This window comes from Netta rufina (genome assembly GCF_964035555.1).
Source record: "Netta rufina genome assembly, chromosome: 8".
Taxonomy (NCBI): Eukaryota; Metazoa; Chordata; class Aves; order Anseriformes; family Anatidae; genus Netta; species Netta rufina.
This window is the reverse complement of record NC_140131.1, coordinates 11118051-11145058: the sequence shown is the minus strand read 5'-3', so window position 1 is coordinate 11145058 and position 27008 is coordinate 11118051. Positions and strand designations below refer to the sequence as shown.

At 44.6% G+C, this 27008-nt stretch overlaps 1 protein-coding gene across 1 annotated transcript in view; it reads left to right on the top strand.

The window, feature by feature from the left end:
• The window catches only part of PTPRF (protein tyrosine phosphatase receptor type F), a gene marked incomplete at its 5' end in the record, with an annotated part of 233115 nt that overhangs the window by 24328 nt on the left and 181779 nt on the right, over positions 1-27008 (top strand). The window contains one exon of the mRNA XM_084290689.1: positions 26039-26184. Coding sequence (XP_084146815.1) covers positions 26039-26184 — 146 coding nt within the window. The remainder of the gene's footprint in view (positions 1-26038; positions 26185-27008) is intronic.

Genomic DNA, 27008 nt, shown 5'->3' with positions numbered 1-27008 from the left:
GCCCTCGTGCTTTCTCAGGGGGGAGGAAGGAGCAGTGCCAGGCTCCAGCCGAGGTGTCCCAGGCTCGTGCTGGCTCTGTCAGAGCAGCAATGTCCTGCCCGTCTGTGCTTGCTCCTGCCAGCGCTGAAGAAACCACTGGGGGTCTGTCAGGGAGCCTGGTGTTACATCCCGTAGCCTTGCGAGGGGCTGCGTGGAGCCGAAACAGAGAAGTGAAGATGCAGAGATTAAACATCAATTCTTCTTATTTTTATTTTTTTAACTATGATAGATGTAACAAAGCAAAAAGAAAAGGTATCAGAAGATTCTGGCTCACAAAAGCATAATATTTTTAGACTTCCTAATGCTGTCAAGGGGTTCTGCTCCTGCTACCTCCAGAACCAAAGCTTTTCCTTCTCATACTGATAAACTCCTTCACTGCACAACAGCAGCGGGAGAAAAGCCAGCAAGCCCAGCTGAGATCTCCTGAATGGGGACACATTTCATGCCCAGGATCTCTCCATGTAGGATGCAAGCCCCCCTTGATGCTGCACGTAGCCTACATGTATTTATTTAAACGCTCCAGTTGGTCCAGCCCGCAGCTCCTCCAGAACCTCGCTGTTTGGTGTTGCTGCTGTTTGCTCCTTTTTCCTCCCACACCAGTGTCACGACAGGTCACTACCACATCAGCAACTTCTGACCTCAGTGGCTGCTCTTTAACTCTGGGCATCTGTAATTCTGGGGCAGGTGCTTGGTGCTTGTTACGATAGACTCCAGAACTGATAACGTATTCCTGAGCTGGCAGCGTGTGCTGCAGCCCCCGTCCTTACAACATTGTTTAATAGGCTGGAAAGTTCAGCACTGGAGCAACGGCAGGGTGAAGAGGAGGGGGCTTTCCCTGGGCCCTGGACCCTGATGAGCAGAGCTCCGTGCACTTGTGAGATGGGGTGTGATCTGCTCCAGGCTGCTCTGAACCGAATCGTGCCTGTTGAAACTCAGCCTTGTCATTGGCAAGGCTGCTGTTTAGGGAAGCAAGGCTGCAGTGCAATAACTTGGTTGTACATCATGGTCACTGAGAGTTTCTACGGGGCTTGTGTCCCATCTGAGCCCAGCAGGACTGCCTCATTGGTGTACCTGAGGGTGCAGTGTCTGCTGCCCTGGCCCTAACTGGCTGTGTGGCTGCTTTTGTTCCTGGCCGGAGGTGTTGGAAGTGCTGGGCTGCCCAGTGTGGGATTCCCACTGCCACTGGGCACAGGCTTTCTGTAGCTCTGGGGTGGGATGCAGGAAAGCCTGCTGCTGTCCTCCTGGCCTCCCCAGCTCTGCTGGAGCTGCTTGAGCTGCTGCTTAGCTCTTGAACAGGGAAACAGACTTTGGGTTTTGAACAGCTTCTGCTGAAAGGGGGGGGTATCAGTTTGAAGGAGAGCACATCAGATGGGAATTGTTGCTTTTCACTTCTGTAAAACACCATAATGAGAGAGAAATGGTTGGAAACTAGGTGCTTCTTAAAAATAAAATGTTAAGTTTTAGGTTCTTGTTTTATGAAGTATCCCTCTTGGTTGGATTGTGATGCTTGCCTTGAGCTTTACTCAAGCTATGCAGTGTGTGAATTAACTATTTCCAGGAAGGGGTCTCCCAAAAGATGATCCCCGTTAAAATCAGGAATACAAATCCTCCTTTTACTCTTTCTCAGGCAGGAGAGCATTCATTTTTTAAAAGGTCTTTGCTTCAACTTGTTTTTGTCCAGAATCGATTAAAAATAAATAAATAAAAGCAACAACCACAACAAACCGTATCACAGCCTGAACGCTCTGCTGGTCCAGAAGCAGTAGCTATGGGGCAGTGGTGTTAGGGAAGGCAGTTGTGTAGCACACGGGGAGCAGACTTGGGAAACGTGTAATTATAATTAGTGCGTGCTGCGTGGGGCCCAACACAGAGGTGGTTACACCGCAGGAGCGGCCCCGGTTCTCCCCGCAGCCTCTCTTCGACCTCAGAAACGCCAGTTTCTGCTTTGTAGTGCGATTCCATCATCTGTACCATAAAAATGTTGCTGACTTGCATTATGGAAGGCCCCACACTTCATTTGTGGGTGGCCTCATAAAAGTACAATGACAGCCTGAAAGAAGGGGTCTGGAGAGGGACCGGGAATTTGATTTCCTGACCTGCTACTGGTGCTCTGAAAGCTTTTTCCATTTCCTGCCTCGTGGATTATTTAACGCAACTGGAGAGTTTATTTCATTCCTGACGCTCGGATCTCAGCTCAGTACTTTATCGCCACATCTCACTCAGCCAAAATTTGCATTGCACCCTCCTTCCAGCCTGTGTTGCAGTGGAGAGCTGCTTCACATAAAGGAGCCTTTTAACCCAGCGGAGAAAAGCCTAGCAAGGACCAGAGGCCGGAGGAGCTGGCTCAGACACCCCCTGTGTTAGAGAGGAGGTCGTGCTGGATGACAGAGTGGACCATTCAGTCCTAAAAACCTATGAATATTAATATGCATCTATTATGGTATAGAGTACAGTGAGGTCATTGATTAATGCCACTTCTGCCCTAAGCTGTTGTCCTGCGAGGGGATTCTCCAAGCACAGCGCTGCCACTGCTGCTCTGGGGCACTTCACTGACGAGAGGTTAATTATCTGTTGCATGGCTATTAAAACAAAAGACTTGCCGGTGTGCATTTATCACCTTTACATTCAGATGAACTTCTGCTTCTCTTGCAAGTGAGGAATAGGAGCACCCAGCTCACCCTCTTCCTGTAGACAGTTCTCTGGAGTTTTGAGAACCCCGTGGTGCAAGGGCAAAGTCACGGTTGTTGCAGGCGTTAGATTACTTTGCCTTATAAATTGTCTTGCCTTATTATAACCGTGCATTATTCTATTGTTCCATATTCTCTTTTCTGTGCTTCCTAATGTTTAGGTTCCTTTTATGACTGTGCCTGCACTGAGCAGTTCACTGAAAACATCTACTTAGGTAGTTAGGTCCAGTGCCTTCCCGAGTGGTTACAGTTAATTTGGAATCCAGAAAAGTGTATGATTGGCCCAAATTATTCCCTCCAAAATGCATTACCTTAAATTAGACACCGCTGACTTTTCATCTGCCTTCGCTTACCATTTTATGCAGGTTTGTTACCATGGATTCTTACACAGGAGAAAAAACACCCTTATTTTGTTATAATTGTGATTTAGTTCCATCTTACAGAGCTGACTATCCCCGTGTTCACCCTCTTTTCCTGATTGAATGATAAGCACTAGTCTCAAGTCGGAACTACAGGGCGCTGCAGTGTTGGTCCTTTTGCTGTGCTAAATTTTAAATAGATCCAGCTCACATTGGGAGCTTCACTGAGGAGGGAATAGGACCTGAGTTAGCCTCATCAAAATACTGCTCGGAGAAAATGGCTATTCTCACAAAAGCACTTGGAGCACATGCTGCACCTCTTGTGGTGAACTCTGAGAGTGGGGAGGGCTGTGGGAAGGGGTCCTGGGTACTAGCAGGGGGAGTCACAGCTGGCAGGTGAGCAAGCCTCTGCTGCTCTCTGCCCTTGATTCATCTGGGTCAATGTGTGGGCAGCATTCGTTCCTACAGACAGTGTTCTTCACATGCCGATGACCACTCTTATGGTCAAGAAGACTTATTCAATGTGCTTTTTTTTTTTTTCCTGCAGCAGTTTTCCATGGTGTCACAAGTGCCATGTCAGGCAGCAGTGTTGGAGGCCAGTAGCATTTTGTGTAGCATGCCACCTCAGCTGGATAGGAAATAATACTGCTGAAGCTCAAACAGAAGGAATTGCTCAGAGTCAAGCTTTTCTGTTTTTATATTCTTTGTTTTAAATTAGATGGCAGTTTAAAAAAGAAAAAAAAAAAAAGAGATTAGTTAAACAAGCTGCCTTTCAGAAATGCATTTGTTTCAAGCAGTTTTCAATGATTGTTTTGAAGAATAGTCCAGGTACTATTTAACCAACAAACCAGCCAATCAAACAAAAAAATCTTCAGAGACCTGCAGTGCTCTGAATCTCTTTCAAATGGGTAACATGTACTTAAAGTCTGTCTGTGCCAAAATTTGATTCTAAATGTCTTGAAAGCAGGAGCTTTTCTCCTTTTCAGTAGCTCCTCTGTCAAACAAATGAGTATTAAAAAACAACAGTGGTAGTAAGTTTGTGGAAAATCCAGTCACTAGACCTAAAAGGGTTAAGCAATTGCTATTTTTGAGCTAAAAATGATAAACACTGTAAGATCCTCTGTAAATGAGCAGTCCAAAGCATTACAGTTTTAAATGCTCATGTTTAAAATGCAGGGGAGCCTTAACGATTCCCTGCATTAGAAATTTCTTCCCTCCAGCCCCATAATCTCTTATGCTGCTCAGGAGTTTTACCTGCGTAGTTCATAGATTTAGTAGTCTGATACAGTGTTATGAATTCATAAGATGCTCCTATAATCTAGTATAAATCTGAGGCTGTTTTGGCTGCAGTCTGTTTTAAATACACAGCAGGGCACCTGTGGCAGTGGCAGGCTGCATGCGGACGTGCGACACTGCCACTTGCAGAGGGCAGTGCCCAGCGTGGTCACCTTGCAGGGCTCCTGGCACCAGGGTGCTGTGGTCTTCTGGGGCAGGTAGGGTGTGCACCCATTCAGAGACCACTTCACAACACGAGGACATCGTCAGCTGCAAATATTTTCATCCCTGTAGAGCCAGGGGGGCGTGGAGTGCCTGGCAGTATTGTGCCTGCAAGAGCCTGGCTTCCCTCGTGTTCAGCCATCCTCCTGCACAGGTGCTTCACAGCCCAGCTGTGGCTGTCATTAAACTTCTCTGCAAAATTTTAAATAAGAGTAGACTTCTTGCAGTTTAATGAAAGAGAAGAGATGGAAGGCATCCAGTCTGTATTTATACATGAGTTCTTAAGTGGTTTTCCCTTCTCGTGTGGTTGATTGCTAATGCTGAGCAGCAAATCAGTAATTAATCTATCACAGAACTGTAGAAAACAATGGCCGAAGGGAATTTTGTCCCTCCTGTCTCAATCCAGACAGGATTGCTCTAAGCTGTTCACAACATATGTTTGCCTAGCAGGTTCTTAAAAGCTTCTGGAGAGTGAAGAGCCCACCCTATCCTCAGCAAGCTATTTCAGTCTTTAACTGTCAATGCATTTAGACCATGGAAGTGCGGCATAGAAGTTTACCCCAAATCTCTGAACCTTAAACTCCCTTTCAGGTGTTTCATGGCTATGAATTCTTGTGCATTTGCACAGCACAAAGAAAATTATGTTCTTTTTTGTCTTGCCATTTTTTTCCAGATCCTGGAAGGCTGTTCTCATGTTCTCCCCCTCCCTCCTACCACTGCTCCTCCTTTCCTTCCTGAGCGAGATAAGCTTTGTTTGATGATCACTGTCACCTCATTTCCTCCGCTTGTACAGCCTTCCCTGACTGCTTAGGCTCCCGGTGAAAGTCTTTCCTCTTGTAGTTTTACCCACTGTTCACATGAGCTGCCTCCCACATAGCTAAAGAAGTTGTGGGGTGTTTTTTATTCTGCTCATTTGCTTTTTCAGAGTAGATGAGGTTTCCAGCACCAAGCAATGCTTGTGACAGTTCCTAGCAGTGTTCCTGAAAGCAGTGTGTACTCTTGTGGTCCAGTATGATGTAGTTCACTGTTTGGGACACCGAATCCCATTAGAAACTGAGGAAATAGGAAGAGATAATCACCGTCTTGCTGGGAAATAACTCAGCACACTATAACTTTGTCACTTTGGCTGTTGCACCTTGAGCTCTCCACTTCTGTATATATGCAGGGGACATCGGTCGGTGCTACCTGCCTGGGGCTGCCGCACCATGCATGCTGCCTGCTCCTGGCCTGGCAGTGATGCAGCAGGGAGCACGGGGCCGAGCTGCCCTCTGCTCCCTGCAGAGCTGCTGCTGTGTTTCTGCGTGCTGCCCGGCCCATGGGTGTTAGCTGCTGTGCTCAGCTGCTTGCTCGGGGTACGTTTTCTGTCCCCAGTGGCTGCCCTTAGGAACTAGACGGTGACTTGTCAGGGTAGAAGCTTCCCCTGTGCAGGGAGTGGATTGCAGTGGCTAAAAGTGTTGCTGGGTGCAGGGTTCATCATTTCCCTGCCTCCCAGCTTTAGTGAAGCTATTACACTTGTTCTGTGGTTAGGTGTTTTTTCTTTCTTTTGAGAGGCTGTATTTCTTGACAGTTGCTTGTTCTTCCTCCAGAAGGATGCAGGTGAGAGAGGCCCTTTTTATGTCATGTCCTAGGTGTTTAAGTACTAGAGTGAAAGGATTTGCCCAGCCTGGACACATCTCTCAGTTCCCTGTAGCCAGCAGGTTCTCAGCTCTGAGCTCCTACGTTTGACTTCAAAGAGACAGAAACCTTTGCTGCTCTGCTACTCTCGGTAACATTTCTTTCCTCCTGAAAGATTTAATAACCCCTTTACTTGCACCACAAAAACAGGTTGTCTTAGGGACCCGGACAAGCAAGATACATATGTCGTTGTGCAGCAGGTAGGCTATTACCTACAGATTGCAGATGGGCACTTCTGCTGCCTCTGCAAAGCCTCTTCCATCTTCCGAGGAGCAAGTAGTTAGCCATTGTGAGAGGACAGCAGATACCGACGTCTGTGCACTCTGATGGATGGCTAATCAAGGAGGACCCTTCCAGCAAATGATTGATTTCATTAATTCTGCCTCTCGTTGCCATTTGGGGATCTCAGAACTATCAGGAGAAAATCAGTGTGGTGAGAGCGGTGAGGGTTACACATTGACAATTTCTCTTGTCAGTACTCAGACTCCAGACTCAGCCTAATCATTATCTGCTGACTTGTACACAAACCTCCTTAAAGGTTTCATTGTTCCTGGTGCTCCATGCTACCTGAAGTGCTAAGCTTTTCCTTTATGCCATGCAAAGTACAATCAAAGTGGGTTTATCAAGCTGATAAGTGGTAATAGCCAGCCTCTCCCGGGAGAGGCTTACAGCCCTGACAATTAAACGCAGATTCTCTGTAGGCAGGGAGAAAAAACAGATGTTTTGTTCATGTGTCATATGTTTTTATTCAGGTAAGTTCCTTTTTGTTGGTGCTGTGTTAACACTTCTGTCAGTGTATCCTCCTCCAGATGTTCCTATAAAAACTCCCCCGTACTGAGGCTGGCTGGCCAGCAGTGCTGATCCTCCACGACACGGCAAGAACAAGGATGTTGCGTACCTAGTACAAAACGAGTGAGAAGCCACTAACTGCTTCTCATTTCTCACCTGCTTTGTTGACACCAAGAGATCTGATGGTAACAAATTTGTTTTTGAAAGTTCACTTCTCAGTGTCCATGAATTAGTTCTTGAACACGTGCGTGAGTGGGAATCACAAATGTCTGTAAGAGCTGGATACAACAGAAAGTGAGAGGGCACTGGGGGAATCAAGAAGAAAGATCTGTTTATATAAAATACATGGAATATATATTTCCCATGGCACTAAGATCTTGTGATGGTGCCAGAGTCTAAATAGTTTAGTTTCTATTGGACAAAGTTAAAGTAATTCAGGGATTATAGAAAAAAACTGTCTTACTGCTCCGACTGCTGCTGCCAGCAGAACCGTCTCTTCCTGCCTCCCTGGTTGTGCTTAGTGGACTGGGGAATGGATCAAGGTGATTTCCCTAAAACAGATTTGATAACAGTTGGCTCTATGTGCTTCTGCTGCTCTCGTTATTTACCTTGTGGCTATTGCTGGTGTGTGAACAGTCAAGAATAAATAGAAATATAGTAATGCAGGAGTTAATGGAATCACCCGTCCAGGATAGTGGTCTCCTGCTCTCATTTTGCCATGTCAGGATTGATAAAGTTTGTTGCAGTCATCATTCTCCTTTGATTAACTGCTACAGCCTTCTTTTGAGCATTTTATATCTCAGATGTCAAGATCTCTTTTTGCGGTGCCAAAAGGACTGCTTTAGAAATCCAAAAATGGCATTTTTTTCTGTTTGTTTGCGGCTCTAAAATGCTCAATTGCTTCATTATTTAGTGGAAGGTGCAACTGGGATTCATTTGGTACACTGACTAGCATAATAACTGAACTTAAATGGAGGTGATGTGTTGAAACAGAAGTGGGAAGTGTCTTTGGAAGTGTTTTAATGTTAGTAGTGTGCGTATCAATCCAGTGTAGCAGGAGCTGCATTGAACTGCTTTTATTTTAGAGTGCCTGCATATGAAGATTTAGAAATGATAACAACACCCCATATTTCATGGTGCCCATCATTAGGGACAGTAAGCGCAGCAGAAGAGCTGCTTAACTCACAGCTGATGGGGTGGGGGAAGTGAAGAGTGGGTATCTGATGGAAGTCTAACTGGAGATGGGCTCTCTAGCAGGTCTGTGAGGAAGATGACAACCACCAGGTGTATGGGAATAACAGTGCTCAGGAGCTTGCTGTTCTTCTGTGCTGGTGTTGCAAGATGTGAAAACATTTGAAATAATTGTAAGTGAAGTTAATTTGGAAGGGCAGTGGCTGCTAGTCAAGTAATATTTCTGTGTAAGGGAGATAAATTTGCAGGTTGATTTCCCGCACAGTTCATATGGTCTTGGAGGTATTGTAAGAAGTCATCTTTCATTAGTGATAGTCATACTTTATGCTTACAGCAGATAGCTTGTGGAAGCTTGTGAGCACAGAGCCTCAAACTGAAAGATGGGAGAGGGTGACCGACTCCTAAACATAGCCCCTCCTGTTTGAGGCAGGTATCAAAGCACACCCTCTTCTGATGAAGTAATGGGGAAAGGATTGCAGCATCACGGGCTGGTGTACGGGCATGCAGTGCACAGGTACGGAGCTGGTGAGGGGGCTCCAGAGCACAAGATGTGCCAGAAGAACCTGGGGGAGCTGCGTTCATTCAGCCTTAGGAAGAGGTGGCTAATGGGGACCTTACTGCTGTCTTCACCTGCCCAAAAAGAACAAGTAGGACAGGAGGAGTCAGGGTCTTCTGACAAGTTCTTGGAGCTGAGAGCTAACAGATGTAATGTGCACCATGGAGAATATTGATAACATATAATTTTTTAACTTATTTTTTTTCCACACCATGAAAATGGTCAAACATTGGACCAGGACCACAGGGATGCTGTGGGATGTCCATCCTTGGAAACATTCAAAGCTTGACATGACAGGGCCCTGGGCAACCTGATGCAGGTTCAGGGTTGGATCCAACCTTGAAGCTTGAGCTGCTTTAAGTGGGTGTTCGCACCAGATGACCTCCAGAAGTCCCTTCCAGCCCCAATTATTCTATGATTCATAACCTCTTGACATGCTCAGAACTGTGGCAGGGTGTGTGTGTGTGCACAGTGCATATGATGAAACAAAGTCATTGTCCATTTGTTTAATTTCTTTTCTTATTTAATCCATTGCATTTGATTACACTCCAATTTTTCTTTTATCTTTGAGACATACGGTTGGAATGGAGCTCTGTGTTTATTGAAGCCAGTCCCTGCTGCTGCAACATGCATTCAGCCCTGTCCTGGAATCCCATCAATAAATCTTCTTATGTGGTGATTAGCCATGTTTGAAAATAATGTTTTTGTTTATTTAAACACGGGCTCTGATGCATACGTACAGTCATAGTATCTGCCATCTTTAGTCATCCAGTTGCTCAATAGCTGTCAAACAGATAAAAACAGATAAAGAAGTTTAGCGGAGATTAGATGCAGAGATGGAGGAAACTGTGTTGAAGTTCACTTAATAATTGTAATAGAGGATCAGCTGGTGCTAGGAACAACTCCGCTTGGAGGGCAGAGCAGCACTGTGCAGGCTGCTCAGTGAGGCTCTCGGTTCTCAGTTCCCAGACCTTCCCAAGCCTCAGGAGACAGTACCAGCACTGGTATGCTGCTGGTGAGGGTCCTGCTTCAAGTGGAGGTTGGACTGGAGACTTGCAGAGGTCCCTTCCCAACCACGCTTTTGTGATCTGTGGACTCTTTTCCATAAACAGTTAAAAGCAGAGAATTGTTTCCTTGTTGTCCCTTCCTTACCTATATTGCAGAAGCGGTCTGAGGCTCCATGAAGACAGTTACACCTGCCTCAGCTTTTTGTTTGTATCACATTTTTCCATCCTTTGCAGGTGTACTAGTCAGAAGATATCAGAAAACATTTGCTTTCCTCAAGTAACTAGGACAAGAATATTTTAGCAAGCTGTCACTGTGTAGATTGGAGGAGATAGAATCAAGCTTGTTGCAGTGTTTGCTCTCGTTTCCAGCCTGGCCTGTTGCACTCGAAATCAGGCTTCGTTCGGTATGTCATGTTGGCAAGCAGAGCATTTTCTGGACACTCTGTGGCAGGTGGGAAGAGCTGAGATGCCTTTGGAGCAGTGGGCATCTTGCCCTTTTCAGAGAGCAATTATCTAGGATGTGTGGTTGTGGCTGTTTGTCACCAATAATTAATGAAAGACCATAGAAGCAAAAACAATTGTTTCCTTCTCTAAAATTCCTAAATGACATCCAGAGTTAAAGAACTTGAAAATCTAGTTGTAAGCACATAGAGTAGTTACTTGGAATATACTTGCTGGGAAGTTAATAATGTATTTTTCTCTGATTTTATATTGAAGATTAATAGAAGGATAGGAATTCTAGGAAGTGAGTGACACTATTACTGCTTTGCTAAAGCTTCCTGTAGATAATGGCCCTTTTAAAACTCCTAATGCAGTGTTTTCCTCGTTTCTTTCATAAATGGAATGGGCTTCTCAATGTTTAAGAAAAGAAAATCGAGGTTTTGCATAAGTAGATGTTTGCGGTACTTCTGAGTCATTTTCATCCAGTCAGTCTCCTTAAATCATGCCAAAATGGCAACAAACCTGGATTTTAAGGAAACTTCAGAATTCTGAAAAAAGAATTATGGAGCAGATGTACCAGGCAGCCAATGTCTGTTTCTTCAATAAAATGATGAGCAAAGAATCGAAGGAGAGAGAAGGGCTGTAAAATAATATATGTTCTTCCCTAAACCTGCCTGTCAGCTCCTAAATTCAGACTTCTATTTCCCATGCAACCACCAACTTGCATTTGGACAGCAGCAATGAAGTTGTTTCTGTACTCCTTGCTTTCTGTAGCACATTTGACAACGTGTGACAGAGTCCTGCGTTCCAGTTAAGCTGCTTTAATTTTAGCAATGAGCGTTTTGACTGATTTGTTCAAGATTTCCAAGAAAGAGAAGCGACCCCAAATCAACTCATCCGTGAAGGAGATGAGAACTGAAAAGGTGCCTCTGGAATTCCTCGGTCCGTGTGAGAGGACGGCTGTCCTCCTGTGCTGGTTTTCCTCCCAATTTCACTTGTGCTGCCATCCAGAAGGGAGTCCATAAAGTGTGAGCTTGGTTGCGAGCCAGCCCATCGATGCCTAATGGCATTACGCGCAGCGTGGATGTGCTCAGAAACCACAGTGGATGAATTACATACATGGGTGCCTGTTAATACAGTAAGAACAACACTAATATTGTTCTATATAATTTATTTCGTGAAGTTCACTTATTCATAGGTGAAGCACCAAATTAGCAAAACAAAAGTGGCTGGTAATATTATTAATAACGATCGCAGCAGTCTGAAAGATAAATCCCTGTCTGCTGCACTGCCACCGCTGAATTTATAATACTTTGAATGGGGCTTTCTAATACTTGGAATTTTAAACACTAGCCTCTGAAATGCGATTTGATGCAACTCAGTGAAAACACTTAATAGCTTTCAAGGCTCAGTCACCTGGAATAGGAGGCAGTATTTCCTTGTGGTGCTGGACCAGCGTGTCGCTTCCCTCCAGGATGCGGCAGCGCGATGACTTCAGAGTGCAAAGAGTTGGAAGTTTTAAATTAATGCCTGATTAATTTCTGTACTGTCATCATCTTCTCTCAAACCTTTAATTCATGTGCCAGCTTTATCACCAGTAATAGTGGGAAAACGCTTGGCTGAAGGAAATGTGAATCTAAGATTATGACTGGTGCTGTTGGGTGATTTCAGCACTTTGCAAATCGTGTTGTCAGCCGTCTCCATACGATCTCAGCTCTGAGAATGCAGGCAGCTGCTCTTGCGCTGGTGGGCTCGTTCTCCTAGTTTAAGGTTCATCCTCTGCTTTTTTACCTTTATCTCACTTTTAATTATCTGCTATATTATTAACAACGGCTGAATTGCATTTTTTGCATGACTTTACAGCGTAGCTCCTAATTTACACAATAAATGCACCTCTGAGGCTTCTGGCTAGTTAAAAATAAAATTTTTCTTCATTCTGTGACCGTAGTTAAAATGGAGGGAGATCTCGACATAGACTTGGTTATAAAGGTGCAAGTGGAGGTATCCAAGCATCTGTGTTAGTAAATGCTTTCTGCATGTGAAAAGCAAGGTTTTTTTTAATTGTGGAAGTGGTAAGTCGGGAGGACATTGTGGTTGTGATCATACAAATTAAGCTACGACTTAAAATTTTTTTGTTTCAGTTTATTAAGAACAACCAGAAGTCACATCCAAGTATTACTACAGTCCTTGGCTTTTCTTAAAGGCAAATTAAGGGGAACTAGCTAGTGAAACCTACACAGAAATGGGTGAAGCCTGTAGTTTCTGCACTCAAAATTAACAACAACAGGAAAAAAAAAGTCAGAGGAGAAGCTCAAAACCTAAGCAGATGAGCAGCCTCAAAGGTTTTGACGAGTAAGCAAAGAGACCACAAGCAATGTGAGGAAAAGACTGGTAAGTCTGATCAGCAAAGACAGCTATGTTTGGAGAGGAACAAATAGGGACGAAGGAGAATTGCCAAATGTTGAGCTGTTTGGAGACCTTGTGAAGTATAACAGTTTCTTCAGCTGCGTAACTCAAAAAAATGTGTGTGGGGAGAAAAGATGTTGATGAGATTATGACAAGTACTCTCAAGATGCCCAAACCCAAATGTATGCTTTTTCCTGATTTTCTATAAAATGGTGCTGATACCGGGATTTTTAAGTGTTGTGGGATCTGCCAGGAGATCATGAAGCAGAATTAAAGAAACCTCGTAAGAATCAACATGCAATATCTTTTTTCCAATAGAGGAAATAATTATTCTGACGGGTTTCATAGGGGAATATATTAGCAAACATTTTACTACTAGAAAGAAGTGGGGGGCAAAACTAATCCAAACTATAAACTGGGGCAAAGAGAGGGAAGGGACAGAGAAGGAATGGAAACTTTTTCCACTAAAGGGTCATATAAGCATAGGGTCATACAAACAAGTGGGTATAACCAACAACAAATAACTTCAGAAACCACAGTCCGTTTCCCAGCTGATGTTTCTGTGACCAGCAGTTTGGAACAGCTTTCCGGGAAGAGATGTGGCTGAAGCTCAAACCTCTCTTAAGGTGTGATGCATTTCTGAAGGATGCTGCGCGATGCAGCCCTGGGAGGGACAGGACAGCCCCTTGCAGCCCTCTGCTCCTCTGTGTTTTGGCTGTCCCATCCTACACTTGCTCTGTCGGGCTCAGTGCTTGGGTGTTGCTGCTTACTGTTCTGTTTGAGATTCCTCTTTGATGATGATGACAGGCACATCCCGTTTGACACGCTGTTGGTGTAACTCACTGCAGCTCAGCAAATGGGGAAGCCCCTTTCATAAACATTTATTCCTGGAGAACATGAGCGGAGTTGGCAGGCACCCACCTTCAAAACATGAAGTAAAAACCAAAGATTGGTGATAGGCAGGGCATTATTCCTGCATGGGTAATTCTTAAGTGAGAGCTGCTTGGCTATATGCAGGGATACCATCCCCACAGCTAATACAGCTGAGCGACTAATAAAATTCACTCGAGGCAGGCATAATTGGACAGGCTCTTTGTCTCATCTCCCTGTTCTTTCCAGACCGTTATGATTTAGCAATGCGCCGACTTGCAGTAGGTGAGGAAGGCTGCCGTTCTTTCAAGCTTCAGATTTTATCGTGTACAGATTTGTTTCACCCTGGTGTACGTCCTTCACGAAATATTCTGGGGTGTCACATCCCTGAGGTAGGACCAGCTCCTTCTCTCTCGTGCATGTAAAACCCGAGACACGCAGTTAGCTCCAACTGCGGTGGCTCGTCGTTCTCTGTGCCAGTATGGATTTTAGTTGAGCAAATCAAATGTGAAGCCAGGAACCCTGGGACTTGGTCAACAGAGCGGGGATGGGTGAAGGAGACTTAGGTACAGCACTTCTGAAAAGCAAATTTGTTTTCTTTTATAAATAGCTCTTGTGTAGTCTCCACAAAGAGCTTAAAAGCAAACCTTACGGGTTCGACATCTGTGTGCACGGTGCATGTCCCTTAAGCTTGTAGCGAGTGATAGCTTTGTCTAGCACTGAGAATAAAAGTAAGTGATGCAGGCAAACAACAAGTACAGCACATCTCTGCAAGCAGTGTTCTTGTTTAAAGCTTTCCTGTGGCACACGCAGCCTTCTGTGAGTTTGGGCATCTCAGCACTGGCAAAAAACCAGAAGGCAGCCTGAGGGCTGATATGGGCAGTTCTGGATCCTCCCAACCAGCTTATCCTGGTGCCTGTATGCTGAGGGTTCAGCAGTGGAGCAGCCACTTGCAATTCCCAGCTGTCCTCTGCGAGCCTGTGGATCTTGCTCACCGCTGGGACTCCTGCCGATGGGAGGAGAAATGGAGCTGATCATGCTGGAGTCGGGGTTTGGGGGCAACAAAGAACTGTTCCTGAGGAGGTCCTGGCTAATACATGAAGAACATACTTGAGTACACGAGAAGAAGAAGAATTTTGAAGCTACTGAAGATTGTTCACAGACATTCCTGGTCTTTGTACTGAGCTGCTGCTTGCTGCTGGCTCAGAAAACTGAACTCTTCGGGCACTGCTGCAGCCCATGGGGATGCAGCTCTGAGTGTGACCTGAGCAGTGAGGTCTTCACAGGGAGGCGCAGGCTGAGAGCCCACACCAAGGATTCCTGCTGCTGTGGTTTTGGTTGTGCACTGTAACCCCCTGCCACCTCTTCCCATTGGAGTTTGGTCTGTCTGTGTCCTACCACGAGCTGCAGGAGTTGATGTTGCAGCAAGATCAGTGACCAGGAGCTGAGGTCAGCATGCGGTGGGCTGGGATTCAACTCCCAGCACATCCTCATAAACCACTACGGATCCCTCCATGGTCCCACAGCATTGTTCCTGGGCTCCTTGGGGCTGCAGCAGCTTTGCACTGCATGGCAAGCAGCGACTTCAGTGTAGACCACAGCTTTCTGCATTTCTTGGAGCTTTGCATAAACAGGTAAAATAAATAAACGCAGAAAAGTAAAAGGCCACAAAAAATTCAAATCTGGAAACATGCCTGGTAGCCAGAGACTTAAAGAGCTTAGTCTGGAAACAGAGGCTGACCTGATCATCTATACAGAGAAAAGTTATTAAAATGAAAAGGGCTTTTCATTTCTATCAGGTAAATTCATAACACAGCGAGGAGAAGATGCTAGAAGAATTAAATGAAGAATGCAGCAACCATGAAGCTGATTAGTTTTGAAGCCTTTCTAAAAGTCAGCCCTCGCTGAACCAGAAAGTGCTGGGTGGAGGATGGGGCTGGCTGCCGCCTGGATGGAGCCCCTGCCCTGCACCGCAGAGGGGCTGGATTGCAGCTGCAATAGAGCCATGACCCCTGGCACAGGTCACTCGTGTGCTTCACCATGGGGCTCACACTGGATGGAGTCAGGAGGCGTTTTCCACATGTGCAGAACCACCTGGTGAGGGCTCAGGGGCAGTGCAGGAGGCAGGAGCTCCTGGAGCCTCCCCAGCTCCACCACTGCTTGCGCCAAGGTCAGCGTGCAGCAGGCGCTGAGCAGCACAGCCTCGGCAGCCCCTTTGGGTTCAGACCTTTGTCCTGTGGAGGATCCAAGCCCTCAGCAGCCCTGCTGCCAGTCGCGTGGGGAAGCCCTGGCATCAAAACTCCGCTTGAGTGGCTTTTGAGCTGCGTGTCACGCTGTGCCTTCACTCGGCCACCGCTGACACAGAGCATTACAGGGAGATCTCAGCGAGCGTCTCCCAGAAGCATCGAGGCTTCACGAGAACTCAGACGTGGAGGAAGTCTTTTAATGGGGAAATAGTCCTGTTTTGGGGGGTATTTCATGTAAGCTTGAGCAAAAATCAATATTTTTTTTTAAACACTTGAGAGTGTTTTGCCTGGGTGCCCAGCCACCTGCTGAAACTTCTTTCACTCTGGTAAACATTTAAATGTGGAAATGATTTTTCTTGTTTTTTTTTCACAGACTGTACTATGCATGCTGAATAATAAAAAATATTTGTACAAACAAGAAAAAATCACTGGCGTAATGGAAATACCAGAGTGCCCTCGTTATCATTAAGCAGGACATTTTCCTCCTCACCAGGTAGATGAGGCAGAAATTCAGTTCATTACCAGGAGGAGGACAGAACAATGTACAGGAGCATTAAAATGAAATGCAGTTCCCTTGCCAAAGGCCTTGCCGAGAGCCCAGGAATGCCTTTACTTTAGTAAAGGATGTTGTGAAGAGGTTGCTTGCTCTGGCTCCTGGTTCTCTTAAAGCCCTTGTACTATGCTCTCTGTTTACAAAATAAGGTTTATACTCGCTTTTAATTTGTAAAACCAGAGGAAAAACGTGAGCTTGGCAAAGCCTTTTGAACTGCTGAATCAAGGACTGGCTGCTTGCAAAGAGGGATTAAAACCTTTTAATCCCTTTGTGTAAAAGAATATGGTGTTTAATGTGGTAGGCATGCTGGCAAAATTAATTTTCATGTTTTCTCAAGCACAAGATTTTAGTTCTGTTTTTGTTTTCTGCTTCTGCATATCTTACGGGTCCTTTACATTATGCAATGTGCTTTACGTTAACTTTGAAGTTTTGGAGAAATTTGCAAAAAACAAAATGCAGATGAGGAAGGACGAGGCAGAAGGAGCAGGCACGGCTGTTACGGACAGCCTCGGGCGCACAGGGGGGCTGGTTGCAGAGCCCATGGTGGTGGTACGGCTGGAGCACGGCGTGCGTTTGTGCAGGAGAAAGGCCGAAATAAATTCCTGGATAAAGGGAAACTCGGGTGCTGTGCCTTGTGTATGATTAAACATGCTCTCTAGGTGTGCATTTGAAAGCCCTTAAGTGAATGTTGTGTAAATGGTGATAATTGGAGGCAGTCTCTTTGCAATCCTTTCTCAAGCTAAGTAAGGTCCAAGGCCAAAGGCCCAAATGTTTAATTGTATTAAACACAGAGGGTGAAAAATTTATTAACTCAGAAAGTGTGTATTACCAAGTTAATTGGAAGTGCCTTTAAGCTATTACCAGGTGGAAATTTGACTTCAGGTTTCAATTTTAAATTAAAGCAAAGCAGAAAGCCGTTCCGTCAGGCTTCTGGAAGCACTACAGCGAGAGCAGTGTCCCCGCTCGCCCTTGTTGTTCTGCTCCGTGTAACGCTTGGGGTAAAAGCTGGGGAGCCGCAATTCAAAGCGAAACCCACGTACAGGGGTCTGGCTTTTCCCCAGGATATGTGGCAGTCTGGATGCACAGATTGCTGCAGTTCTGGGAAAGCTCTAAACAGAGGAGGGGAAAGGAAGAAGGCCTCAGGATCTAGAAGGATGCTTTTCTGGGCTGTTTTTCTGTTTTATTTTTAATCAGCATTCTTCAGTCAGATGCGGGGTTGCTCGGTGCTTCTTGGCATATTTTTCTTTTTCTAGCAATGTGTTGTTTCAGGTATTGGAAGCAATTGTAATAATGGTGTCAGAGTAGACCCACCTCCCCCCTTCCCTAGCGTATGCACACAAAACTAAAAACCACGGACAAAAGTCAGTCACAGCACAGGCATTAGCCAGGGTTTAAGATTTTCTTACTAAAATATAAAGCAGCTCGCACTGATAGCCAGCCAGGCACTTTGAGAAAGACATTGCAATTACAACAGCCTTGAAAAATAATGGAGAAAATTTGCCACCCTGTGCGCAAAATCTGGAGGCACCCTGCAGACGTGCTACGGAGAGAAAGCACCTCCCCGCTGCGATAGGGGCTAAGGCGTCTGCCTGAAACTCCCTCCACAAATAAATCAGCACCCAGAATGTGCAGCACTGCTGAGTGACTTGCACGGCATCCGTGTGTGATGGATGACTGAGACAATTCTGTTTCGGTATCATGTCAGCTAATTTTAGGTGTTTAAACTCTTTCAACAATTTCCATGATTCATAAAGAGACAGAATTAGAAATTTGCTGAAGTGCAGCGCTATAATGGCAGGCTGTTGCTGCAGTTTATTAATACCCAGTAATCGCGGCCTTAACACTTGAGTGAACTAACTGCTCTTAGCCGGTGTTTCTGTGGAATAAGCAGGTTTCTCCAAACATCAAGGTTTAAGGGTGGGCACTGTTTCTAGTGGTGTGGGGCTGGTTTATGTATAACCAGGTCAGACACCTGGCCAGAAGTGGATTTCTGTTGGCAGGACACATGAGTTATTAACGTACAGTTTTAAGAAGGAATTTTAAAATGGTTAGTTTTCCCTTAAAGACTATTTAATGATTTATGTTGGATTTAGTAAGCATAAATCCTGTATTAGCAAAAGAGCAAAGAGAGCTTGCAAATGGCAGTTAGCACGTGCAGATGCCCACAGGCACATCATCCCCTTTGGAAAAGGTTCTGCATTTAGGCTGGGCTTACGGCGGGGAAGGAGGCTGCAGCAATCGCAAGCAGCACCTGTTAGCTGAGAAGGTAGGAGCCAGAGATAGCGAGAGTTTGTGAATTTAGGTCATTGTAGATACTGATAAAATTACACATTTGGTCTGGCGTGTGCCCTTGCATTCTCCTCAATTAAACTTATTTACAGACAAACAAAGCGCAGTGGGTCTTGCCCTGAGACGAGTACCTGGCGTCTTAGTTCACTGCGTTCAGGGGAAATCACAGCCTCTGCTGGATGACTGCTTTTATTATTTTTAATTTAATTTTTCTGCTGAAAGTTATGGAGGTCACTGAGCATGTTAAAAGATCAACTACTTAGAGAGTTATGTATTAATCATTCACTTTATTTGGTTTCATTCTGTATGAACTCAGGAGGTATCTGTGAGGTACCTTATGGAAGCCAGGTAATGAAGGTGAGGAGAAATGCAACTGGCTTTGAGATAATCTTTGTAGATTTGATTGTTATGGACAAACACACTTAAAGCTGGAAAATTAAACCACCAAAACGGGATTGAAATAGCAGAATCATTTGTCCTAGCTGTTGGGCTTCTCTTAAGCATTAAAACCTAACAAGATGATAAAAGCAGAGAGTAGGATGTGCAAGTAGCATTAGGTAGCCTTCTGTGTTCCAGAACAGTCTGAGGAATGTGTGGATTTGGAATGCCATCTTCTGTGGCTGGGATGTGTTTTTTAAGCGTTCTTTAAAGTGGATGGGGAAAAGTTAATGATCCACTGGATAAAGGGAAATTTATGTATCTGTGCATGCAACAGCAGAGCATATATATTTGTATTATTAAGTACCTTACACCAGGCAAAAAGAAGGATAAATTTTTCAGTTACAGAGTGCTGTAGCAGAGTAAACTTACAACAAAAAATAAGAGGAAATAGAGAATGAATTAGCATTGTGGTCACCAATGCCCATTGATGCTGGTAAGCTGTTGTTAAAGAGGTGTTATTACAAGGCTCAGACAGGCTCTTCACACTTGTAAATTATCCAGAAATGCAAAGTGCAAGTTTGAAAAATTACATTTTGCCAACCAGTATTCCTAATGACCACAAAGGGGCAGGAATCACAGTGAAATAATGGTGGGTATATTGAAAGGAAAATACAAGAGTATTACATATTAGGATAGGGAGAGAGCCTGGTGGCTTGCCTCCTGCTCTGCAGCAGGTGCTTAGGAGAAAAATCATGGAGTGAGTTTCACCAGCATATCTTTCTAGCAGGCATCCATCCGTGCACAGATATCAATCGTCCAAGGTCATAAAGGAAGCAGATTAAGAGGGAAGTCCTTGCTGTATGTATAAGAATGGCCACCTCTGTCTTCTAGACCACTTTATTTCCCGTTCAAAGTCAGCTGTGAGCGTGAGGAAGCCTGTGTCATTCTTGTTTTCTTCCTGGTGGTGTAACAGCGGAGCCACATCATCATTTTCAGTGTACTCATCCTGACAGCAGCTGTGTGAGAGCAGCAGGCACGTTTCACAGTGGAAGCCAGAGCACAGCTGTACCTCAGCACAGGTGATGGGGAAGGCTAAAGACAGGGATTTAAACCTGAATTCCACAATTTCCAGATGAAAGGACTATTCCCACTATGATCTTTTCCTTGTTGTGTCAATAACTTCTTTTAATTCATTTAGCCTGGGCACCTAAATAAGGTTACCCACGTATGCCTATTGCGTGTGCTCATCTCGTTCGTCTCGTATCACAAGTGTAACTATTTTTTCTTTCACAAAAGAGACTACTTTCAGTCTTAATTTAGCCCAAGTCGTAAAAGCTTTCTGATAAAAATGCAAGCTCCCCTCTCCTACAAAGCCAGTCTTATTTTTGGCTGCCCTTCTGTTCTGCTGAGAACAGTGGGCACTTGTAGCAGGAGGACAGAGTTATTTTTCTTTAAAATCTCTCGCAGCAGGTGAGTGTTCACAGAACACTTAATTGCAGAGATGTGTTTAATAATTCATTTTTCTCAAACCTGTGTGTGACTCTGGAAAAACAGCATCCACGAGAACAGGAGGAGCACTGTGATTGCTGGTTTCTGAATTAGAATTTTTGGATGAGGTACATTTGATGTGGGTGCTAAATACTTGAAAAAGCATCAGAATTCAATTTAATTTTCTCATTTATTTTAAGAAACCATCTGATGATGTGTTTTTGAAATAAACGAGTTAATATTTGCGTGTAAGTGCCATATTTATGTTGGCATATATTACATTTTAGCCACTTTAAATTCTTTGGCTATTACAAAATTACAACGAAACATCCTTCATGTGACTGCTGTGTGCTTAATGTGTAGCAAAAAATGAGAATCTGTGCTAAATATACATGACCCAACAGCATTTTCAAGGCTCTGCCAGTCAGGCAATGCAGATCATATGTAACATGGTTCATATAAAGGACACCTTGCTAGGTTAGAGGGTGGAAGGCTGCACCTCTGCGCTTCGGCATTGAAGATTATCTGCCAAGAGGGACTTTTCTCCTTGGGAAGGTCCTTTGTTTTAGGGAGAGGCTGTATAGCCTGTGGAAACAGCCTGGGTGATGTTGAAGTGACTCTGGACTGGTTTGTTTTGTTGTTCTTGTTGATTTTTTTTTTTTAAGGGAAAGAAATGAAAAAAGGAGAATTGAAATGTTACTACTCTTGGTAGGGCAAATTTTAAGATAGCAGCTGAGATGGTTTTCTGATTTATAGCAATTGTTTCACAACAAGCAAATTGTCTAGAATAGCGGAGAACAACAGTGATTTTTTATATATAATAGGAGCGAGAGAGATGCATCTTCATGGTTGGCTGTCTCTTGCTCTCGGTTGCCCTGCAGGAAGGCAGTGTCACCAGTTCTGCAGCAGACCACAGATTGTGCTTTTGAGGCTTCAGGGTCCCCTCCGAGGCCACCTCGTGTCCTTTTGCTGGGTAGGGCAGCCAGCAGCCTTACTAGCTAGTGCATGCCCGATTTGTCCGCTGGCATTTCTCTCTCTGGCTGTCTGTACCCATGTTCTTGTGGACCTCTTCAAACGTATCTCAGGGGAGCATTGCCTTTGGAAGCTTCCCGCACCCTAGCTCAGCCTGCTGCTGTCCTTTGGTGTGCTGAAGCAGACTTGAGTGTGCGTAAATCTTTGCTAGCATGGCTTCCCCACCGTGAGACCCTCCTTGTGGTTCAGCTGATAGGATTATCCAGAAATCTCTATTTGCTCAGCAAGTGACTTTTTCAGCAGTATTAGCTGTGAAAAGAAAGTCCCTTTCTTTGAAACGTTTAAAAAAAAAAAAAGAAAAAGTTTCTTAATGGAGGGATGTGTCTGAGCTAGTTATCTTTCAGCTCCCTGTCAAATAAGATAGAGCCCATTTCTTAAAACACAAAACACTCCATTTTTTGCTGTCTTCTGCTTCAGAGCTGTTGTTCCCATAAATTCCATAGAATAATGCAGTTCTGAGCAAAGAGCAAGCAGGAAAAATGTAAACCAAGAAGGTGAATTTTCTTTCTTTTGCTCCCGCTTGAGGCTTATGAGTAAATAGAAACGATGATACCAGTAATTTCCACTCCTAGTGTCATGGGAACTTGGTTATGAAGTGAGGAGCAAGAATTCATTTAGAGGGCAAGGACCGGGCGTGCTCCGGGGATGTGGCCCTGAGCAGAGAGGCCAGGGGGAGAGAGACTGCAGTCGTTTGGACTTGGAGTTATCAAATGACAAATACAAGAGTCTGGAGTTGTTTCTCCGTGTGATGTAGTAAGCAGAGGTGGGTGTGATGGGCACCCAGCCCTCTGACACCTATCCCTGCTGTCACCCAGGACTTGCTCAGTAGGTTTTCTCTTGCTTTGTCTTCAGAATACGAACAATCTTTTTGTTGAAAGCTTTAAAAAGAACAAATATATATATATATATATATGTATGTATGTATGTATATGTGTATATATATATACACACACACATTATATGTATTCAGCTCTGCCTGGTCCTAACTTCATTATGGGAATGACAGATTTCACTACAAAAGACATCTCAGATCTGTGCATTTACTTGTAGTTTGTTTGAACAACGAACGATAAAATTCAGACTTGGCACAAAGGTAATCGTGGAGACTTTGGTCATGTTTTTTTTTAAGAAGAGCGGAACAAGAGAATGGCTTTGTAACTGATTAAATATTGTATTTTCAGTACACCATTATTTTTTCTGGTTGTGTTTCCAAGGCTACCCCAAGAGTGCAAACTTTAAAAGCAGGTTAAAAAAAAGACTTCACACCATTACGTGGCTCTATCCCTAGTGGTTCCTGCTGCCCTTCGAGGTGACCGTGCTGTTGTGTCCCACAGCAATTAGAGACGGTAATGGGAGGGCAGCTGGGGAGGTCATCTAGTCCACCAAACGCATGTTTTCCATGGAATCCAAGAATCTCCTGGATGAAATCTCACGTTTTTGTTAACTCTCACTGAGAGGAAATTTGGGAGTTGCTATAAAAGTTACCAATAGGTTTAAAAATATGTATGCCCATGCCCAGCTGTTGTCCTGGGGCCAGAACTCAGGATTTTAGGTTTGCTTAATTAGTATTTCCATTTAAAACTTCAGGGCATACAAACATTTCAAATTGCTTTGTAGAAATTCCCTTTCTCAGACTGTGTGAGAATTTGGTTTATATACAGGCATTAGTTTCGTGACCGGTCTCAGTGGATTTAGATGGTTTCCAGAAATCAGTGTTGCTCAATTAAATGTGTAGGGGGAAAAAGATTCATTACAACAATGTAAATTCAAGTTGAACAAGGCAGCAAGTTTTTTTAGATTTTTACTGCCTGTGAACGTTCAGTTTCCTTTTGTTCTGGTTTTTAATAGTATTGATTTTTTTAAATGTACGAAAGTAAAGTAAGTCCTTAGTGTACAAAGTGGGGAGTTGGTGTACAGTGAGAGGTATAATTGCATTGTATCCTTCAAGGACAAAAGTTTTGGATTCTGTTGCATTTGTCATATGAAAAATTTAGACTATTTTACTAAGATCACAGAGTAAATAACAAAAAAATAAAAAGAACAAATCAACTGCAGAAATGCAATACAAGACATCAGCTCAGCACACTGCATAGCAAAACAGTCAATCACACCGCAATCACCAGCTGCCTGAACAGTAAATTAACATTTCACTGGGATAGATGAGAGGTGAATAAACACAGATATATGTAAATATAAACTAAGTAGAAATAGACATGATTATAGATGAGTAAATACGTGAAATCAGCGTCAGTTAAGCAAGCACACTTAATAATTACTTGCTGCTAATGTCAGGACAATGTGCCAAAGACTGCAGATGGTGGCCATTATGTTTTAAAAAGGCTTTTTCTGGGTTTTGAGATATTTTCTTTGCCCAGTCCTCGAGGCTTCTTTCACCAAGCATGGGCCCAATTCAGTACACCTCCGTAAATGTCTGTGGTCGGGTCAGCTCTGTGATTTCCCTCCAGCAGCTTGCTGAGGACAGACAGTGTGTCCCCACATCTGTGTGGATGGTGCTAACCCCATTGCATTCTCAGTCTGTAAAGGCTTTTTGGAAATAAAGCCGAGCAAGCTGCAGAAATAGAGGCCCAGCCTTGCAGCTTAGTGTCTCAGCTGTCACCTCTGGCTGGGGCTGGCGTGTCCCCTGGTGTCTGTGGCCTGTGTCAGCGGTTGGAGGGCTCCCTAGCACGCAGCTGCAATCCTCATCGAGCCTCTTGGCCTTGTAAAATGTAGCAGCTGGAGCAGGTTGCTTGGTTGAGCCGCCCCAAGTGTGGAGTCACCCCACTCTACCCTGTGGGGACACTGGGGTCTTGCATAAGCAGCTGGTGTATGTGCTCAATCAGAAGATGAAGATAGGCTTAAGAAAGTCCCGCTGTTTTAACAAAGTCTTCAAATATCGCTGTGTAGGGGCAAAGTCGCGCTTCACAGCTTTGGGTGATGTTTGGCTGCTGCTGAGGGAGGGAACCCATCTTCTGGTGCTCCCATTATGCTTGTCTGAGCCTGCCCCAAGCCCCTGTGCTCCCCAGCCTGCTTGAAAAACGACCAAAAAAAAGCAGCTTTCTGCCAAGTTAGGGGCTCCATCTGCTCCAGAGAGGCTCTGGTGACCCTGGAGCTGCATGTAGGATTTGGTTGCTGGTTGTTGGAGGCTGGAAAGGGCGGTGAGTAGGACGAGGAGCGGGCAGAGCAAGCACCCTTTTCACTAGCTGCAAGGTCAGTGCAACTGTAATGAGCAGTGATCATTTTAATCTCTTACACATTAGGAAAATACATTTAAACATCTCTTCCTCTTGGGATTGCTGAATCCATGTCCCTCCTGGATCATGGAAACTCCTCTCTCAGTTCATCAAAAGCTTAATGTTAAAACCACCTTGGTTTACAGATGTTCCCAAGCCTCCCTAAAATAAAAACACCTTCATGTATGTGTCAAGAACATGAAGATGAGGAGCTGCAGCCAGCTCCACTGGGACAGCAGCTGAAGGGGTCTCTCCTCCTCTCGCTGGCTGCAGGCTTTGCCTCCTTTTTGTCTCTGTGCCGTTCCTAGGCCAGGCTCATCTCTGAAGTGATTAATCAGAACTGTGTGCTGCGTTCAAAACGTGGCCTCATGGTGACCTGTGTGCAGAGTGACATCATGGGTGGACTCCATTAACTCCCGGCATGGGGTTAAATGTTTTAGTGCTGCATAGGGATAAGAGATCATCACATGCTTCTTACTTGGGCAAAGCAGTGTTTCAAAGCTGCCCTGGGGTCAAATGTTGCCAATGTTTCTTGTACAGTGGCTGCACAAAAAGATGAAAAACTTTCAACCTAGATACCTAATTTTATTGATCCAGAAGACACAACTGTATTTTCGTGAAACTTTTTATTGATTATTAAAATGTTACATGATTTTTTTTTCATTTCTGCTGAGTCTTTCAGGCCTGAAAGTCACTTTGATTTCCTTGCTGACTTTCAGTTTTAGTGATTAGTTTCTTACCAAGCATAGGCCAGCCTGTGCAGGTTTCCAGATACTTAGCCTGTAGAATTTTTATGTCAACCCACATCTAAAATGAACTTAAAGCTTCTTAGCTGTGCACATAAAACTGTATCTGTTAATTTTGACAAATGTCTTAACAGCTTTCGGGAAAACTAATGTCAACGTATGGTACATTTTGTAGGTTTGGTGTGTCAGCTGTTCTGTAATTTCCAGTGCTATGACCACATTATAAACCTGCAAAAATCCATGTATTAAAAAAATAAGCCGTAAAAATGATTTCAAATTGTCATATACCTGAATGAATGCCCAAGGGGCTGGGGGGAGCCCTCTGTTGCCCTCATTTACAGGCAAACCAGATGGACTTTATTCATTTCAGGAAAAAGGGTACTCAAGCAGAAACTGTGCTTGTCATGTTGCAGTCTGTACTGAATTTGTGTGGCCGAGGCCATTCAACCTGGATTTGTAGTGGGAGCACCAATTATCTTTTAATTTAGATTTACATGACACATTCCTTGCTTATCTGATGTTATGTCCTCATGGGGGTGATCTGGTTGTTTTTCCAGGCAAGCCAACGTTTATGAAAGCTCCTGAAGATCAGATTGGGATTTCTGGAGGAGTGGCCTCTTTTGTGTGTCAGGCAACAGGAGAACCCAAACCTCGTATCACATGGATGAAGAAGGGGAAGAAAGTCAGTTCTCAGCGGTTTGAGGTAATAAAAATAAATAAAATTGGAAAACAGTCTAATTCCTGCAGGTCTTAAGTACAGAGTACTCATCATTGCAGCCCAGGTATTTCTGCATCACAGCAATACAGAGTCCAGGGCTTTAAAGTTAAGTTTCTTCCCTGCAGCAATGCAATCTGTAGAGCTGGTGTTATTTGTGAGCATGATGCTGGTTGCACACACGGGAGATCCTTCTTCAGATGAGAGGCAGGCTAGCACCGAATGGGATGGCAGATAAAAGTTGCATCTAGCAGTAGTTTTCTGTTTTCATTGTGAAAGTCGATATGGCACCTCCTTGGCCTGCTATCCCTAGTGAAATTAAAAAGTGGGATCTCAGTATCATACTGGAAAGCTTTCTAAGCAAGGGCTGCTGTCACCCCTCCCACAAATGCACTTGAATAGAGAATGGTGAAGCCATCTGACGGGGTAATTTGAATTCCCTAGAATCATAGAATACCCCAAGTAGGAAGGGACCCACAAGGATCATCAAGCCCCATTCCTGGCTCCACACAGGACCATCCAAAAAAACCAAACTGTATGTTGTCCAAATGCTTCTTAAATTCCAGCAGGCCCAGCGCCATGACCACTGCCCTGGGGATCCTGTCCCAGTGCCCGACCCCTCTGGGTGCAGAACCTTTGCCTAACCCCCAGCCTGACCCTCCCCTGTCCCAGCTCCATGCCGTTCCCTCACGTCCTGTCCCTGTCCCCAGAGAGCAGAGCTCAGCACCTGCCCCTCCGCTCCCCTCGTGAGGGAGCTGCAGGCCACCATGAGGCCTCCCCTCACAGCCTGCTCTCCTCAGGGCTGAGCAAAC